Source organism: Muscardinus avellanarius (genome assembly GCF_963383645.1).
Source record: "Muscardinus avellanarius genome assembly, chromosome: 3".
Lineage (NCBI taxonomy): Eukaryota > Metazoa > Chordata > Mammalia > Rodentia > Gliridae > Muscardinus > Muscardinus avellanarius.
In genome coordinates this window covers 45,134,836-45,154,791 of record NC_137788.1, presented here as the reverse complement: position 1 = coordinate 45,154,791, position 19,956 = coordinate 45,134,836, and the positions used below count along the sequence as shown (strand labels likewise).

The window sequence follows — 19,956 nt, the reverse complement described above, 5'->3', positions numbered from 1 at the left end:
GGCAGGGAGAGAAAGAAAGCACATACCAGGCAAAGATCTGAGGCAAGAAAAAGCCTGCTGTTCCAGACCACTGAGCAGGTCAATGTGGCTAGAGCAGGACACCAGTGTTATAACCATATGATCTCACATCTTGACAAAGCCAACTGCTCCCTTTAACAAAGATTCCAACATGCCACTTTATGTATGTATGTATGTGTGCATGTATGTATGTATGTATGTACGTACGTATGTATGTCCATAGGTATGTATTTATTTATGTGGTACTTGGAATTGGACCCATGGACATTTTACCTCTGCATTATATCTCCAGATCCTTTTTGTGTGTGTGGGTCTGGGCATGGCACCCAGGGGCATTTGACTTCCGAGCTACACACCCTGCCCTATATTTTATTCTTTATTTTCAAACAGAGTCTCACTAAGTTGCAGAGGGCCTCACTAAGTAGCTGAGGCTGGCCACGAACCGCGATCCTCCTGTCTCAGCCTCCCGAATGCTGGGATTACAAGTGTGCACCACCACGCCTGGCAACCCTTTTTAGATTTTTTTTTTTTTTTTTTTGGTGGTACTGGGGTTCCTGGAAGCCCTTCTACCTCCGGGCTACACTCCCAGACCTATTTTATATTTTGAAACAGGGTCTTTTAAGCCAGCGAGAGTAGCTTCGAACCTGCACGATCCTCCTGTCTCCGCCTCCCAAGCACGGGGATTACAAGCACACGCCACCATACCCAGCACCCCTTTTTAGTTTTAAAACAGGGTCTTAAAAGGTTACTGAGAGTCTCCCTAAATTGCTGAGGCTGGTCTTGAACCTACCCTCCTCCTGACTCAGCCTCCCAACTAACAAATTATAGTCTTATGCCACCACACCCTGCTTTCAACATGAGTTTGTTTATTCATATTTTGTGGTACTAGGAATTGAACCCGGGGACATTCTACCTCTGAATTATACTCCCAACCCTATGTCTTTAAATTTTTATTTTGAAACAGGGTCTCGCTAGGTTACTAAAGGTCTCACCAAGTTGCTGAAGCTGGCCTTGAACCTGAAATCTTCCTGTCTCAACCTCCCAAGTACTGGGGTTACAGGCATGCACTGCCACACCTAGCTTTGTTTTCTTAATGTATTTTTGGAAACTCTATAAATTAGAAAAGGCCAAGAATCAAAAAGAAAATGTACAAAAGCCATGAACAGACAGTTAACAGGGAACATAAGTGACTTACTTTTTTTTTTTTTTGGCAGGTCTGGGATGGAAGCCAGAGCCTTTCTACCTCTGGGCTATACTCCCAGACCTATTTTATATTTTATTTGGAAACAGGGTTTCACTAAGTTGCTGAGAGCCTCACTCAGTAGCTGAGGCTGGCTTTGAACCTGTGCGATCCTCCTGTCTCAGCCTCCCAAGCGCTGGGATTACAAGCGTGCGCCACCACGCCTGGCTTAAGTGGCTTACTTTAAAAGCTGAGGATAATGGCACATACCTATAATCTCAGCTACCTGTGAAACTGAGGCAGGAGGATTCTAAATTGAGGACACCCTAGACAACATAGTAAGACCCCATTTCAAAAAAAGAAAAAGCTGGGTGTGGTGACATACCACTTGGGAGTCTGACAGGAGGATCACAGATTTGAGGCCAGCCTCAGCAACTTAATGAGACCCAAAATAAAAAACTAAAAGAGCTGGGGTGTAGGTAGGAGTTAGAATGTTCTGGATTGAATCTCTAGTAACAAAAAACAAAGCAAAACAAAAATCAGAAAGTTTCTTCTCAGAAGCAAGTTTACAGATTTAATTTTTCTAATAGAGCTTTTAGAATGATTTAAAATTTTTTTTTGTGTGTGTAGTGGAGATTCTACCTGTGAACTACACCTCCAGTCCTTTTAATTTTGAAACAAGGTCTTGTTATGTTGCTGAGGGTCTCACTAAATTGCTGAGGCTAGCATCAGACCAGAGATCCTCCTACCTCAGCCTTCTATGTACTGGGATTACAGGGATGCACCATCATGCCTGGCTTGAATGATTAATGAAACTGTATTCTTACCTGGGTTTTCACACATTTATAATCCCAATATGCAGGAGGCTGAGACACGAGGATTACAGGTTCATAGCTAGTCTCAGCAATTTAGTGAAACCTTCTTTCTTTCTTTTTTTTTTTTTTTTTTTTCTTGTGGTACTGGGGTTCCTGGAAGCCCTTCTACCTCCGGGCTACACTCCCAGACCTATTTTTATATATTTTTTTTATTTGGAAATAGGGTCTCCTAAGCCAGCGCACACAGCTGGCTTCAAACCTGCGCGATCCTCCTGTCTCTGCCTCCCAAGTGCGGGGATTATAGGCGTGCACCACCACACCCGGCCGAAACCTTGTTTCAAAATAAAAGAATAAACCTAGGGTCATTCTACCTCAGAGCATTCTACCCAGCCCTATATTTTTTTAAGAAAGACGACCTCACCTAGTTGCTTAGGGCCTCATTAAATTGCCCAGGTTCTCTGGGAACCTGTGATCCACCTGTCTCAGCCTCCCAGGTACTGAAATTACAAGCATGTGCCACTATATCTAGCTTTATTTTTTGTTTTGAAACAGGTCTGGATAGGTTGTGGAGAGTCTTGCTAACATTCTGAGGCTGGTCTTGAACATGTAATACTTCTGTCTCAGCTTCCCAGTACTGGGATTACAGACATAGGCCACCACACCCAGCTTTAAATTACTTTTTAAAACTTTTTTGGTACAGCCGGGGCGTGGTGGTACATGTTTGTAATCCCCGCGCTTGGGAGGCTGATATAGGAGGATCACACAGGTTCAAAGCCAGCCTCCGCTACTTAGTGAGGCTCTCTGCAACTTAGTGAGACTCTGTTTCCAAATAAAATATAAAAGGGGTCTGGGAGTATAGCTGGGTTCCACTCCCAGTAAAACACACACACACACACACACACACACACACACACACACACACACACAAAATTTGGTACTGGGGATGGAACCTACAGTCATTCTACCTCCAAGTTATACCCTCAGCCTAATTATATTTGTTTGGAAACAAGGTTTCACTAAGTTGCTGAGGCTGGCTTTGAACCTGTGATCCTGTCTCAGCCTCCCAAATACTAGAATTACAAACATGCACCATCATGCTCAGCCTTAGCCAGGCATGGTGATTCATGCCTGTAATCCCAGTACTTGGGAGGCTGAGACAAGAGGCTCACTAATTTGAGACCATCTTCAGCACCTTAGTGAGATCCTATTTCAAAATAGGATCCTATTTCAAAATAGTGATGCACGCTTGTAATCCCAGGGCTTGGGAGGCTGAGACAGGAGAATCATACAGATTTGAAGCCAGCCTCAGCTTAGTGAGGCTTTCAGCAATTTAGTGAGACCCTGTTATCAAAATAAAATATAAAAAAAATAGATCTGGGAGTATAGCCTGGAGGTAGAAAGCCTCTGGGTTCCACCCCCACTACCACCAAAATAAATAAATAAGTAAAATAAAAAAATAGAGAGAGAAGGGCTAGGGGTGCAGCCTGGAGATAGAATGCCCCTGGGGTTCAATCCCCAGAACCAAAAAACAGTCAGGTGTGGTTACACATGCTTATAATCTCAACATTTGAGGGGCTGAGACTAGAGGATTGTGGCTCACGGCCAGCCTCAGCTATTTAGTGAGGCCCTCTGCAACTTAGTGAGACCCTGTTTCAAAATAAAGAATAAAAAATAAGGCAGGGGTGTAGCTCAGAGGTCAAATGCCCCTGGGTTCCATCCATACCCACAAAAAGTAATAAAAATGGTTTAAAAAGGTTATTAAAAGTGACAATCAACCTACCTTAACTGATGTGAGAAGCTCTCCTTGAAGTTGTACAATTTGCTCAGGTGACAGCTAAAAGCAAAACAGAAAACACAAAGTGAAATATTCAAGTCCCATCAAGACCAGGAAGAGAATAATCTTGATTTTAAGAGCCACATACCTGCAGAGCTAGAATAGAGGTGATGCTTACTGCCATGGTTTGCATTTTGGGGTTGTCACGCCTACAGAGCCATCTCATAACAAATTTGGCAGCATCAAACCTAAAAAGAAGTATTTTTTTTTTCCTTACAATTGTATAGTTTATGATACTGTATGTGGCAAAAAAAATCATTCAGCCTCCCCCAGTAAAACCTTTAACAAAAACTGTTTTGTGTTACTGGGCTTAGTGGCGCATGCTTGTAATCCTCATATTTGGGAGGCTGAGACAATATGGCCCAAGTTCGAAGCCAGCCTCAGCAACTTACTGAGGCTCTCAGCAACTTAGTGAGACCCTGTTTCCAAATAAAATATAAAATAGGTCTGGGAGTGTAGCTGGAGATGGAAAGCCCCTGGGTGCCACCCCCAGTATCACACACACAAAAAAAAGTTTTGTGGTATTAGGGATTGAAACCAGGAGCATTCTACCTTAGATACATCCCCAGCCCTATTTAATTTTTACTTTGAAACAGGGTCTGGATAAGTTGATGAAGCTGGTTTTAAACCTGTGTTCCTCTTGTCTCAGTCTCCCAAATACTGGGATTACAGCTGTGTGCCACCATGCCCAACACAAAAACAGTTTTGAACTTCTAAAGCTTCAGCTATGAAAACGAGCATTTTGGTTTGTTGGTTTGTTTGTTTGTTTTTGGTGGTACTGGGGTTCCTGGAAACCCTTCTACCTCCGGGCTACACTCCCAGACCTATTTTATATTTTTTATTTGGAAACAGGGTCTCTTAAGCCAGCAAGGCTGGCTTCGAACCAGCGCGATTCTCCTGTCTCCGCCTCCCAAGCGCTGGGATTACAAGCGTGCGCCACCACGCCTGGCTGAAAATGAGCATTTTGTAGAGAGAAGATGTACCAAGGGAGGAACAGAATAGCAAACAAAAAATAATATGACCAAGGTTGGGGGTACAGCTCAATGGTAGTGTTTGGCCAGCATGCAAAGAGGCCCTGGATTCAATACACAGCACTGGAAGAAAAAAAGAAGAAAAGTGATAAAAATATACAATAGATCAGCAGATATAAGATATATCTAATATATATATATATCTTATATAAAATATAAGAAAAACAATTTTAGCATTTAGTTTCTACTATAATGAGTCTGAATGAGTTCCCAGAGGTAGCAGTGTAATCTGAATTCCAAAGTGCCAAAATGACACAGCAACACATCACTCAGTGTAGCAACCTATAACCATGTACCCACAAATCAGAAGCTTTGCTTATATCAACGTATATTTGTGTTTGTTAGTGTGTACGTATTATTACTGGGCATTAAATGCAGGGGCATTCTACCTCTGAGCTACAACCCTAGCCCTATTTTTTTTTTTAACTTTGAAACAGGATTTGAGTTGCTGAGGCTGCAGCAAACCTGCAATACTGTCTTGGCCTCTTAAGTATTACAGGTGTTAAGAAACCATATTGTTAATTTTCTTTGTTTTTGTGGTACTGGGGATTGAACCCAGGGGCATTCTACCTCAGAGTTACACTCCCGGCCCTATTTTTTAGTTTTACTTTTAAACAGGGTCTTGCTAGGTTGATGAGTCTCATTGGTGAGACTGTCCTAGAACCTTTGTTTGTCCCGTTTAAGCCTCCCAAGTATTAGGATTACAAAAGTGTGCCACCACAGCCGGCTTACATAGTTTATTTTGAAACAAGGTCTTACTAAATTACTGAGGCTGGTCTCAAACCTGTGATCTTCCTGTTTAATCCTCCCAAGTGCTGGGATTGCAGGCATTCACCATCACACCTGGCTTTTAATGTTTTTTGTTTTGAAACAGGGCCTTTCTGCCATGTGTGTGGCACACACTTGTAATCCCCGCGCTTGGGAGGCGGAGACAGGAGGATTGCGCAGGTTGGAAGCCAGCCTTGCTGACTTAAGAGACCCTGTTTCCAAATAAAAAATATTAATAGGTCTGGGAGTATAGCCCGGAGGTAGAAGGGTTCCATCCTCAGTACCCCAAAAAAAAAACAAAAAAGGAAGAAAAAGAAAATTGAGCTGGGGGTGTAGCTCGGAAGAAGAATGTCCCTGGATTCCATACCCAGTACTGAAAAAGAAAAACAAAACAAAACAAACAAACAAAACAACAACAACAACAGGGTCTTGCTAAGTTTCTGAGACTGGCCATGAACCTGTGATCCCCCTGTCTCAGCCTCCTAAGTACTGGGATTACAGCCAGGAGCCACCCCCCTAGCTTATCTATTCCTCTCTTCCTTGTTAAGAGTCACTATTTTTTTTGGGGGGGTACTGGGGTTCCTGGAAGCCCTTCTACCTCTAGGCTACACTCCCAGACCCATTTTATATTTTTATTTGGAAACAGGGTCTCTTAAGCCAACCAGGCTGGCTTCAAACCAGCACAATCCTCCTGTCTCTGCCTCCCAAGCATGGGGATTACAAGCATGCACCACCACACCCGGTAGGAATCACTACTTTTGCCAGGCATGGTACCTGGAAGGCTAAGACAGGAGGATCGAAGGTTAGAGCCAGCCTCAGCAACTTAGTGAGTCCCTGTTTCAAAATAAAATAGGGCTGGGGACATAGCTCAGGGGTAGAATGTCGCAGCAGGATTCCATCCCAAATACTCCCCCAAAAAAGTCACTATTTTGGTGGGGGATGTACTAGGGATGGAACCCAGAGGCTTTCTACCTCCAGGCTACACTCTCAGACCTACTTTTTTATCATTTTATTTGGAAACAGGGTCTCACTAAGTTGCTGAGAGCCTCACTAAATAGCTGAGGTGGTCAAACCTACACAATCTTCCTATCTCAGCCTCCCAAGTACTGGGATTACAAACCTGCACCACCACGCCCAGCAAGAGTCACTATTTTACAAATGAGGAAAGTAGTATGCAGAAACAACAGGAGGAATAGACCTTGAGTCCAAGAGTTTTACTTTCTTGAACCCAACCAGCTTTATCCACTGCCTGATACTAGAATCACTGGGTAGAGAACATTTGCAACTAGGGCATCTGTGGAAGAGGCTCCTGTCAGCATCCTACAGATTAGATTATTTCAGCCTTAATCAGGCCCTTGCTAAACGAATAACCAAAAGCCAACCATGCTAAGAGTAACACTGGCCAACAGTCCAATCAAAGTACCAAATTGTTTTAATACTTGCCTGTCAAATGGAACATCCACAAGTATCCTAGAATTGGTTAAGGAGAGAAGACAATTCTTCTGTAACTTTCAGAAAATAAAGAAAAGTAATTGTGAGCAAAGTAATACTTCATTCTCAAAACAGGTTCTAAGCATTTGGATGGTGTTAACAATGAGCTTTTCTGATGAGTACAGGAGGATCGCGCTGGTTCGGAGCCAGCCTCGCTGGTTTAAGAGACCCTGTTTCCACATAAAGTTAAAAACTAGGTCTGGTGCTGGGCGTGGTGGCGCACGCTTGTAATCCCTACGCTTGGGAGGCGGAGACAGGAGGATCGTGCAGGTTCGAAGCCAGCTGCGCTGGCGTAAGAGACCCTGTTTCAAAAATATAAAATAGGTCTGGGAGTGTAGCCCGGAGGCAGAAGGGCTTCCAGGAACCCCAGTACCACCAAAAAAAAAAAAAAAAAAAAAAAAACTAGGTCTGGGAGTGTAGCCTCCTGTCTCTGCCTCCCAAGCGCGGGGATTACAAGCGTGCACCACCACGCCCGGCTATAACTTTCATTTTTAAAAAAATTTCTGGTGTGTAAACAGCTTTTAATTTTTGATATGTAAACAGCTTTCCATTTTTCAGTTTGTAAACAGCTTTTAACCAGGCATGATGGTGCACACTTATAATCCCAGTACTTGAGAGGCTGAGACAAGAGGATTGCAAGTTTGAGGAAAACATCAGCAAGTAGTGAAGCTGTTTTTTTTTTTTTGGTTTGTTTGTTTTATTTTTGCAGGTATGGAGATAGAACCCAGAGGCATTCGACTTCCAATCGAGCTATACCTCTTGCCCTGTTTTTTATTCTTTATTTTGAAACAGGGTCTCATTAAGTTCCAGAGGGCCTCACTAAGTAGCTGAGGCTGTCTGGAAACCACAATTCTCCTGTCTCAACCTCCCAGATGCTGGGATTACAAGCGTGTGCCATCATGCCTGGCTAGTGAAACTTTCATCAACCTAATGAGACCCTATTTCTGTTTTTGTTTTTCGATACTGGGGATGGAACCCAGGCACATTCTACTTCCAAGCTACACCCCAGCCCTCTTTTTTTGTAATTTTGAAACAGGGTCTCACTGAGTTGCAAAAGACCTCACTGTATAGCTGAGGCTGTCCACAAACTGCCATCCCCCTGACTCAGCCTCCCAAATGCTGGAATTAGAAGCTTGTGCCACCACATCTGGCATGAGACCCTATTTCAAAACAAAAAAAACAAAATAGGACTGGTGTGTAGTTCAGAGGTAGAATACCCCTGGGTTCAATCCCCAGTACTACAACAACAACAAAAAAGCTTTTAATTTTGATAAATTACTGGGTGTGTGTGTGTGTGTGTGTGTGTGTGTGTGTGTGTGTGTGTGTGTGCATTGCTAGGGATCAAGCTCAGGGCCTAACTCTTACTAGTTACCTCTACCAAGAATCTACATCCACAGCCTTGAATTTCTTACTCTGTGTGTGTGTGTGTGTGTGTGTGTGTGTGTGTGCGCGCGCGCGCGCGCACGCCTCCGCTACTAAAGAAAGAATGAACCAAAGGGTATTTGACCTTTGAGATGCACTGCAGCACTTTTTTATTCCTTCTTCCTTCATTTCTTTCTTTTTTTTTTTTTTATTTCTTGACACTAGGGATTACCCCCAGCCCCATTTTTATTTTTTTGCTTTCACACAGGGTCTTACTTAAGTTGCCAAGACTAACCTTAAACATGCAATCCTCCTGTCTAAGCCTCTCAAATACTGGGAGTACAACCAAGCACCACCACGCCTGGCTTATATATTTTTTTGAAACAGAACCTTAGTAGCTTCCCAACAATCTGGTAAAGTTGCTGACGCTTAACTCAAACCTGTGATCCTGTCTCAGACTCCCAAGTTCTAGAATTATTTATAGGTATGCATCACAATGCCTGGCCTATTTATTTATTTTTAAATAACATGGAGCCCAGCGTGATGGTGCACGCTTGTAATCCCAACATTCAGGAGGCTGAGACCAGAGGATCACGGTTCAGACAGCCTCGGCTTCTTAGTGAGGCCCTTTGCAACTCAGTGAGACCTGGCTTCAAAATAAAGAATAAAATATAGGGCAGGGGGTGTAGCTCGGAGGTCAAATGCCCCTGGGTTCTATCCTTAGAACTGCAAAAATAAATAAATAATTTTTTTGTATCCTTTGCTTACCTGAGGTAAAAAATATTTTCTCCAACTTTTTCCAAAGGTCTTACAGCTTCTATATTTAGTTCCATTCAATTTAGTTTTCATGTATAGGGTAAAATAAAGATCAGGATTCTTATGCCTATAAGGATATACTGAAGTGCTAATAAATGTATAATAAAAACTGATTTTTAAGAAATTTTTAAGCCTAGTATGGTAGCATATGCCATAACCCAAACTACTTAGAAGGCTGAGGCAAGAGGATAAGAGTTGGAGTCTAAGCCAGGCACAGTGGCGCACGCTTGTAATCCCAGCATTCGGGAGGCTGAGACTGGAGGATCGCGGTTCGTGGACAGCCTCAGCTACTTAGTGAGACCCAGTTTCAAAATAAAGAATAAAAATTAGGGCTGGGAGTGTAGCTCAGAGGTCGAATGGCCCTGGGTTCCATCCCAGACCCGCAAAAAATAAAGAAGAGTTAGAGTCTAGTACAGGCAACTTAGAGAACCTGCCACAAAATGAAAAATGAAAAGGGCTGTGATGTAGCTCATGGTAGAGCACCCTCTGGGTTCACCCCACAACTGCAGGAGAGGAAATGACATATCTCCCTGTTCTTTTTTCTTCCTTTCTTCTCCCTCTCCCCTACCTCTGCCAGTGCTAGAGATTGAACCCAGGGGCTCTAACATACTAAGCAAGCTCTCTAATACTGAGCTTTATGCCCATCCTTTTTTATTTTGAGCCCAGGCTGGCCTGGAACTTGTGCTCTTCCTGCCTCAGCCTCCCAGGTAGATAGGGGTTTGATAGATGTGCACCACTGCAACCACCATATTTTTAAAATTTTAACCTCACTGCTTATTGTTTATCCACATTTCCTGTACCAAGCATTCCTATTTTCTTTCTCTCCTCACTCTCTAACAGGATGTAAAATAAGTTAAAGACACATTTTTACATATTTGTCCTGAGGTTAAAAAGCACAATGTTAACTATTTAATTCAAATTACCTGTTGGTAATGAGGGAAATTTTTTAGAGCCTTGAAAAGTAGACAGGTAACCTCTGACAACAAACGAACAGGCATCCTTCGGGCAAGGCCCTGGCGTGTTAAGTTGAGGGCACAAGCGCTGGCTGTGAACTGCACTGGCAGGTCCAGTGGATGATTCCGCATTCCCATTGCCACAAGCTAAAGATAAACATGGTTTTATTGGAACATGACAACATTTACGTTCTTTTATACTATCTTGTATTTGTTTTGGCATGCAAAATCTTTTTCCACTGGGATAGTAACAGATATTTATTCTCAAAATTTATTCTTGCCAGAACTGGGCACGGTGGCATACACTTGTAATCCAAGTATTTGGGAGGATGAAACAAGATTGTAGGCTCACTACAGCCTCAGCTACTTAAGGCCCTCCACAACTTAGTGAGATCCTGTTTCAAAATAAAGAATAAAATATAGGGCTGAGATAAAGCTTGGAGATAGATTGTCAATTGGGTTCAAGCCCCAATACCTTAAAAAAATTATTCTTGCCACACATGAGGCACACACTTTTTTGTGTGTGTGTGTGGTACTGGGAGTGGAACCCAGGGGCTTTCTACCTCCGGGCTATACTCCCAGACCTATTTTATATTTTTTTCTTTTTATTTGGAAACAGGGTTCACTAAGTAGATGAAGCTGGCTTCAAACCTGTGTGATCCTCTTGTCTCAGCCTCCCAAGTGCGGGGATTACAAGCGTGCACCACCACACCTGGCTGGCACACACTTTTAATCCCAGAATTTATCAGGCTGAGACAGGAAGATCACAGGTTTGCTGCTAGCCTCAGCTACTTAGTGAGACCTCCACAGCTTAATAAGACCCTGTTTCAAAATAAAGAATAAAAAAATAGGGCCGAGGCTGGGCATGGTAGAGGCATGCTTATAATCCCAGCACTTGGGAGGCTGAGACAGGAGAATTGTGGTTTGTGGACAGTCTCAACTACTATTTATGAGGCCCTTTGCAACTCAGTGAGACCCTGTTTTAAAATAAAGAATAAAAAATGGGACTGGGGGTGTAGCTCAGAGGTAGAATACCCCTGGGTTCCACCCCCAGTATCGAGAAAAGAAAAAAAAAAGGCTGAGGGTATAGCTCATAGGTAGAATGCCCCTGGGTTCAATCTCTATAAACACACACACACACACACACACACACAAAAAAAAAAAAAAAAAAAAAAGATAAAAAATTATTCTTTAGGACATCAAGGTATTGTATCAATACCTTCTAATTAAAATGCAGTTTAGCAATTCCTATTTTTTGCACTACTGGGGCTTGAACTCAGGGGCATTCTATCTCTGAGCTACATCCCCAGCCCAATTTTATTCTTTTATTTTCAAACGGTCTCCCTAAGTCACAGAGGGTGTCACTAAATTGCTGAGGCTGGCTGTAAACCTGCAATCTTGCCTTATGCAAGTATTGTGATTACAAATGTATGCCTCCACACCAAGGTAGCAATTCCTATTTTAGACCAAATAGTATAGTGGTTCTATTACCCTCTTTTTTAGACAAATTTCTTAAATAATTTGTTTTCAAATTGATTTTACATAAACTCATAGGCTCAAAGCAAGAGATAATTTTGTCAGTTAAATCTAACATTCTCTTTTCTCAGTGAAGGCACTTCACTCATAGAATAAAACTTATTAACCAAGTAATAAAAACTACTTTCCTGAGATGTAATTACCTTCAAAATGGCAGGCATGGCTACATGCATCGAAAATGTCTTTGTGAAGAGTTTATAAAGAACTTCCTTCATAAAACATGACCTATTTCTGTATCGCCTCAGTGCTTCTGAAATCTGACCCATATTGGCTCCTCCAGCAACCTGAAAAGCAAACATTTTACTAATGGGTTATTCTGATCAGCATTATGAATGGGGTTGTTGGTTTTTTTGTAGTAGTGGGGATGGAACCTAGGAGCCTTCTACTTCTGAGCTGCACCCCCAGACCTATTTTATATATTACTTGGAAACAGGGTCTCACTAAGTTGCTGAAAGCCTCACTAAACTGCTGAAGCTAGCTTCAAACCTGTGATCCTCTGGTCTCAGCCTTCCAAGTACTAGGATTAAAAGTGTGTGCCACCAGACTTGGCTCTGAATGGAGTTTTTGAAATATCCAGTGTTTGAAACAATATTAATAGGTGTTCAATTAAATATTCCAGGTGGTTTACAAAGTAGTTCTCACTTAGTCATAATTTTTTTTAAAGGGTCTTGCTAAGTTGCTGCAGGTCTTCACTGGCCTTGATCCTCTAGTCTCAGCCTCCCAAACTGAGATTACAGGCATGCATCATCACGCTGAGCCTAGCCATATGATAATAGATTAATGCTTTCATCAACCAATTTGTGTATGAGGAGGTACTAGGGATTGAACCCAAAGGTATTCTACTTCTGAGCTACATCCCAGCCCAATTTTATTTTTAATAGGATCTCACTAAATTGCTGAAGCTGTCCCTGAACCTGCAGTACTCCATTCTCAAGTCTCCCAAATACTAGGTTACAGGCATATGCCACCTATCTGGCTCATCAACCTAATTTTTTTACCTCTGGGCCCAGAAATGTAAATCATGTTGCTAATATGATGAGGAATAAAGTGACAGTCACAATTAAAAACCACCTCCCTATATAACAATTAAGACTTCAACTCTGTTCAATACCCAGTCCAAAGAGAGGGAGTCTAAAACTGAATAATGGGCAACATAATTTTTAAACAATTATCATGAAGCCGGGAGTGGTGGCGCACACTTGTAATCCCAGCACTCGGGAGGCTGAGAATGGAGGATCACGGTTCGCGGACAGCCTCAGCTACTTAGGCCCTCTGCAATTTAGTGAGACCCAGTTTCAAATTAAAGAATAAAAACTAGGGCAGAGGGTATAGCTCAGAGGTCTAATGCCCCTGGGTTCAAAAAAATAATAATTTTTATCATGAATGCATATGTTTCCTAAGTACTCAATTAGGATAACTTAGATGAAGATAGGAAAAAGGCCACATAAAAGAGCTGGCGATATAGATGAGTGGTAGAGTGCCTGAGTAGCATGTATAAGGCCCTGGGTTGGAAGGAAGGAAAACAGGTAGGATGGCTAGCTTTTTTGTCTATCATTTGCTTCTTCTTATTATAATAATTCTTTGCTATCAATGAATAATACATTTCAATCCATCTCTATATAGACTTAGTCTGAAAGAAGTATTAGCAGTTACCTGATCCCTTATTATTCCTATTGCTCCAACACCTTTCCCCCTCATATCCTCTCCAAACCATAAAATAAAAAAGGAATTTAAGCTGGGTGTGGCAGCGCATGCTTGTAATCCCAGCATTCGGGAGGCTGAGAATGGAGGATCACGGTTCGCGGACAGCCTCAGCTACTTAGTGAGGCCATCTGCAACTTAGTGAGACCCTGTTTCAAAATAAAGAATAAAAAATAGGGCAGGGAATATAGCTTGGAGGTAGAATGCCCCTGGGTTCCATCCCCAGACCCACACACACAAAAAAAATTTAAAACAAAACAGGCATGACCAGCTTTCAGCATTCCTGAGTGGCGAAGGAAAAGAAAAGAGGGAAAAGAAGATTAAGGATCTGTCAAAAGAAAAAGAAAACCTCCATCCTACCATGACCAATAACATAATCATCTTTTGGAATCTCATGGGACTAAACAAACAAGAGACTGCTTTTGAATTGGGAGCCCTGTCAAATAAATGCCAAGAAATGAAGGGTTCAAAACCAATTCCAATCATAAGCAGTAAAAAATGCAAATTTGGCCAGGCGTGGTGGCACATGCTTATAATTCCAGCAACTTGGGAGGCTGCGACAGGACTGAAGGTTCAAAACCAGCCTTGACAACTAGCAAGGCCCTTCACAACTTAATGAGACCCTGTTTCCAAATAAGAAATAAAATTGGGCTGGGAGTTTAAGTCAGAGGTAGAATGCCTCTGGGTTCAATCCCTAGTGCCATAAAATAATGCAAATTTAGCTGAGCGTGGTGCCGCACGCTTGTAATCCCAGCATTCTGGAGGTTGAGACCGGAGGATCACAGTTCACGAACAGCCTCAGCTACTTAGTGAGGCCCTCTGCAACTCAGTGAGACCCGGTTTCAAAATAAAGAATAAAAAAATAGAGTAGGGGTATAGCTCGGAGGTCAAATGCCCCTAGGTTCCATTCCCAGACCCACCCCCCAAAGAAGCAAACTTAGATACATTTTAGCTGAGAAAAATTATTCCCATAAGCCAACCACAAATCACAATGAAAAATATATTTCTGTGGTACTAGCCATTGAACCCAGGAGCATTCTGCCTCTCAGCTATTCAAACAGGGTCTTACTAACTTACTAGAACATGAGCCTGGGAACCTGTGATCCTCCTGTTTCAGTCTCCCAAGTACTAGGACTACAAGCATATACCACCACACCAAACTAAGAAGAAAATTACAGTACTTCAAACTTAATATTCCCAATACACAATTCGGTATACATATTTTAAAAAACCATGAAAAGCCAGGCAAAGTGGCACACCCTTGTAATTCCAGCATTTGGGAGGCTAAGACATAAGGATCACCTTTGTGACAGCCTCAGCTACTTAGTGAGGCCCTTTGCAACTCAGTGAGACACTGTTTAAAAAATAAAGAATGAAAAATAGGGCTGGGGGTGTAGCTCAGAGGTATGGCGCAAGCTTGTAATCCCAGCATTCAGGAGACTGAAACTGGAGGATCGCAGTTCATGGACAGCCTCAGCTACTTAGTGAGGCCTTTTGCAACTCAGCGAGACCCTGTTTCAAAATAATTTTTAAAAAAAGAGCAGGGGGTATAGCTCAGAGGTCAAATGCCCCTGGGTTCCATCCCCAGACCCACAGGGGGAAAAAAACAAAACAGAAAACAAAGCCAAAAAACCACAAAGCAGGGTGCAGTGGTGCAAGCATATAATCCCAGTTCTTGGGAGGCTGAAAAAGAAGAATCACAGGTTCAAGGCCAGCCTCAACAATGTAAGGAAACCCTATTTTAAACTAAAAATAAAATATGAGCCAGCCATAGTAGTACAAACTTGTGATCCTAGTACCTGGGAAACAGAGACAGGAGGATTGCAGGTTCAAGGATGGCCTGAAACAGATTCTCATCAAACTACTAGCAAGACACTGTTTCAAAAATAAAAATAAGATGCATAGTGGTAGGTACATGCTTGTAATCCCAGTATTGGGAGGCTAAGACAGAAGATTGTAGGTTCAAGGACAGCCTCTCTGAGCAGGGAGACTCTCATCAACCTAGCAAGACACAGGTTCAAAATAAAAATAAAATAGGGTTGGGGGTGTAGCTAGGAAGTAGAATGACCCTGAGTTCAATCCCCAGTACCAAAAAGTAAAATAAAATAAAACTGAGTTGGGAATAGTGGTATACATTTGTTATCCCAGTACTTGGGAGGCTGAGACAGAAGGCTCACATGATCAAGGCCAGCCTCAGCAAATTGTGAGGCCCCTCTGCAACTTAGTGAGATACTGTTTCAAAATAAAGAATAAAAAGTCAGGTTGGGGGTTGTAGCTCAGAGGTAGAAAATTCCTAGTACCAGCCAAGCATGGTGGCGCATGCTTATAATCCCAGTACTTGGGAGGCTGAGACAGGAGGATCACATGGGTTAGAAGCCAGCATTAACTACTTACTGAGGCTCTCAGCACCTTAGTGAGACCCTGTTTCCAAATAAAAATATAAGTTTGGGAATATAGCCCAGAGGTAGAAGGCCCCTGGGTTCTATCCCCAGTACCACCAAAAAAAAAAAAAAGAAAAAGAAAAAAAAAAAAACCACATTGTATGTGTGTGAGGCTGGGGAGCCAGGCTTAGTAGCACATGCCTGTAATCCCAGTACTTGAGAGGCTGAAACAGGAGAAACCCAGGTTTGAGGATAGCCTCACAACTTAGCAAGACCCTGTTTAAAAAAAAAAAAAAAAAAAAAAAAGAGCTGGGGGTAGAAAAGCTTGGAAGTTCAATGCCCTTGAGTTCAATCTCCAGTATCAAAAAAATGAAAAAAATAGGGCTGGGGGTATCACAAGAGGTAGAATGCCCCTGGTTTCAATCCCCAGTATTACAAAAAATAAAGTAAGAAATAAAAATGTTAACCAGACATGAGCAATGAAACACATCTATAATCCCAGTACTTGGGAGGCTGAGACATAAGGATCAAAGGTTCAAGATTCCTCAGAATCTTAGGAAGACTTTTTTTTTTTTTTTTTTTTCAGTACTAGGGATTGAACCCAGGGGCATTCTACCTCTGAGCTGCACCCCTAGCCCTTTTTATTCTTTATTTTGAAACAGGGTCTCACAACCAACACCTGGCTTGAGAGACCCTGTTTCAAAGGAATAAAATAAGCTGAGCATGGTGGTGTACACTTGTAATCCAGGTACTTGGAAGGCTGAAATAATAAGATTGCAGGTTCTTGGCCAGCCTCAGCTAATTAGCTAATCCCTCTGCAATTTAGTGGGATCCTGTTTCAAAATAAAAAAATTAAAACAGGTCTAGGGGTGTAGCTCAAAGAATGATCCTGGGTTAAATCCCCAGTAACACACACACACACACACACACACACACACACACACACACACACACACACACACGTAATTAAAAGGGCCTGAGGTGTAGTTCAGAGGTAGAAAGTTCTTGGGTTCAATCTCTCATACCAAAAAAAGTGCTAGCCATATTGATCATCTGACATTCAGCTCTTACTAGATAAAAAAGGAACACAAATTTTAGAGTAACAAAGACGTGGGTACAGGTCACAGCTCTACTATTTAATAATCAGTTTCACAATTGTGGGTAAGTTCTAAACCTCCTTTAAGCTTCTCTTTCTTCACGTATATAATGAGAGGATTTGCCGGGCCTGGTGGAGCGTGGCTGTAATCCCAGTACTTGGCTGAGACTGAGGGATCACAGGTTCAAGGACAGTCTCAGCAAGTGGCAAGACTCCCATCAAGCTGGGCGTGGTGGCGCACGCATTTGGGAGGCTGAGACCGGAGGATCACGGTTCGCGGACAGCCTCAGCTACTTAGTGAGGCCCTCTGCAACTCAGTGAGACCTGGTTTCAAAATAAAGAATAAAAAATAGGGCAGGGGGTGTAGCTCAGAGGTTGAATGCCCCTGGGTTCCATCCCCAGACCCGCAAAAAAAAAAAAAAAAAAAAAAAGACTCCCATCAACCTAGTGAGACCTTGTTTCCAAATAATAAAATTGGACTGGGGATGTAACACTAAGGTAGAATGCCTCTGGGTTCCATCCTCAGTACCACACACACACACACACACAAAAAAAAGAGGATTAAAGGGAAAAATGTGTATAACACGGCATTTGGCACATAGGAGGTAATGTATAAAGTGGCTATAACTATTATTATCAAGCTAGACTAGGAGACATTGAGGCAGGAAATGCATCTTAATGTCATATTCTCTTAACCTATCATAGTAGGAATACTATAGTTAATTATTAAATCCTAAGAATTTTTATCTGTCTTTGTAACCCTCCTACCTAGTACAGATTGTGGTGTACAACAAAAACTTAATAATGTTCTGAACAGTCAGGCATGGGGGCACAAGCCTATAATCCCAGTACTTGGGAAGCTAAGACAGGAGAAACACAGATTTGAGGATAGCTCAACACGTAATGAGACTCTCATTAACCTAGTAAGACCCTTTTTCAAAATAAAATAAAATAAAATAGGGCTGGGAGTATAGCTCAGTGATAAGATGCTCCTGGGTTCAATCCCTAATACCCCCCTCCACACACACACACACACAAATATTCTGAACAAATGAAACAAAACTTATTTAGATAAGAACAAACCCTCAAGCCTTGCTTTGTAGTAAAGAAGTCAGAATAACCAGCATCTGTAGCCAAGAGTCCCACAAATTGCATGGAAGGCCGCTGCTGTATAAACAGTGCTACAGCAGCATCAGTTACGTAATTGCCCCCAGAAATGTCCAGGGACACAACATTCGGCAGAATATCCTTCTGCTGCAGCAGATGAAATGCTAGGTCTGATTTGAGTTCTCTGTGATGAGAAATATCAAGGTGAAGCAGACATCTAAGTTCTCTGATAACTGTAAGGATTTGTGTTTTGGTCATGGTCAGGCATTTCAGATAGTGCATGGTGAGAGACTTGAGTCGATCCTTACAGATAAGAAGTGCAGAGATGTCAGTGACTTGAGTACTGGAGATATCCAAGTGTTCCAAGTTTGGTAATTGAGAAACACTGGCCAGATCTTCATTATTAAAGCAAACATTGAAAACACTTAAAATTCGAAGACCAGTGAGCTGACCAAAGAACAGTAGTTTGGAGCCTTGAATGATGTGTGTTGTTGAGTCTAAAAGGAGACACCGGAGGTTTTGCTGGATCCAGCTGCTGCTGCAGAGTCCTCTTATGATGTCTGCAGTTGAAAGGACAGAGTGCACTGCAGTAGCATCCACTTCAATGAGCTTATGATGACAGAAGGCTTTTATGAAAGCAGCTGCAGAAATTTGAGCTTTTTGGATAGTGACCACTTTCAGATTCATTTGGTTGCCTTGGAAAATACCTGCTGTTCTATCAGTCAGCTTGCCTGTAAGAGAAGTAGGACTGGTTTATAATGACAAGTAGATCTTGTGCCTTTCCAGGGTGCAAATGTGGGAACGAAGTAACACAGATGCTGGTAGCAACAATAATGACCTTTACCATTTAATCTAACCCAGGCATTGTTTTAAGTCTCTCAGGTACTCTTTGCACCAAACTATACACGAACTATTGTTATTACTATAGTGTATACAAGTGAAACTGAAGTTTGAAGAGTTTATTTGCCCCAAGTTAACATGTGGCAGGTTAAACTCCAGTTCTAAGTTGAATCTACAATAACTTTGTTCACAGAAATAAAACATAAATAAAATAAAATAGCTAGTTCAGCCGGGCATGGTGGTGCATGTTTGTAACCCCTACGCTTGGGAGGTGGAGACAGGAGGATCGCGCAGGTTCGAAGCCAGCCTTGCTGTCTTAAGAGACCCTGTTTCCAAACAAAAACAATATATATATATATATATATATATATATATATATATATATATATATATATATATATATATATATATATATATATTAGGTCTGGGAGTGTAGCCCGGAGGTAGAAGGGTTTCCAGGAAACCCAGTACAAAAAAAAAAAAAAAAAAAAAAAAAAGCTAGTAGCCAAGTGTGGTGGTGCACGCTTGTAATCCCAGGGTTTGGAAGGCTGAGACAGGAGGATTGCACAGGTTCGAAGCCAGCCTCAGCTACTTAGTGAGGCTCTCAGCAACTTAATGAGACCCAGTTTCCAAATATAAAATAGGTCTAGGCATCTAGCCCGGAGGTAGAAAAGCCCCTGAGTTCCACCCTCAGTACCACAAAAAATAAAATAAAATAGCTAGCTCAGTACAGGATATAAAAATATGCAAATAACTCTATATAATGATTTGAATCTTTTTTTATGCTTCAGGTATTGAGGATTGAACCCAAGGGCACTCTACCACTAAGCTACATTCCTAACCCTTTAAAAAAATTTTTTCTTTGTGTGTGTGTGTGTGTGTGTGTGTGTGTGTGTGTGTGTGTGTGTGTGTGTGTAGTGCTGGGAATAGAACCCAGAGTCCTTTTACCTCTGGGCTTCACTCTAGCGCTATTTTTTATTTGGAAACAAATCTCCCTAAGTTCTGGAGGTTGGCTTTGGTACTGGGA

General features: G+C 42.0%; 1 protein-coding gene across 1 annotated transcript in view; it reads right to left on the bottom strand.

Annotated features, from left to right (window-relative positions):
• The window catches only part of ZYG11A (zyg-11 family member A, cell cycle regulator), a gene marked incomplete at both ends in the record, with an annotated part of 43,177 nt that overhangs the window by 15,770 nt on the left and 7,451 nt on the right, over positions 1–19,956 (bottom strand). The window contains 6 exons of the mRNA XM_080691417.1: positions 3,794–3,847; positions 3,936–4,035; positions 7,090–7,154; positions 10,239–10,415; positions 11,948–12,088; positions 18,066–18,820. Coding sequence (XP_080547543.1) covers positions 3,794–3,847; positions 3,936–4,035; positions 7,090–7,154; positions 10,239–10,415; positions 11,948–12,088; positions 18,066–18,820 — 1,292 coding nt within the window. The remainder of the gene's footprint in view (positions 1–3,793; positions 3,848–3,935; positions 4,036–7,089; positions 7,155–10,238; positions 10,416–11,947; positions 12,089–18,065; positions 18,821–19,956) is intronic.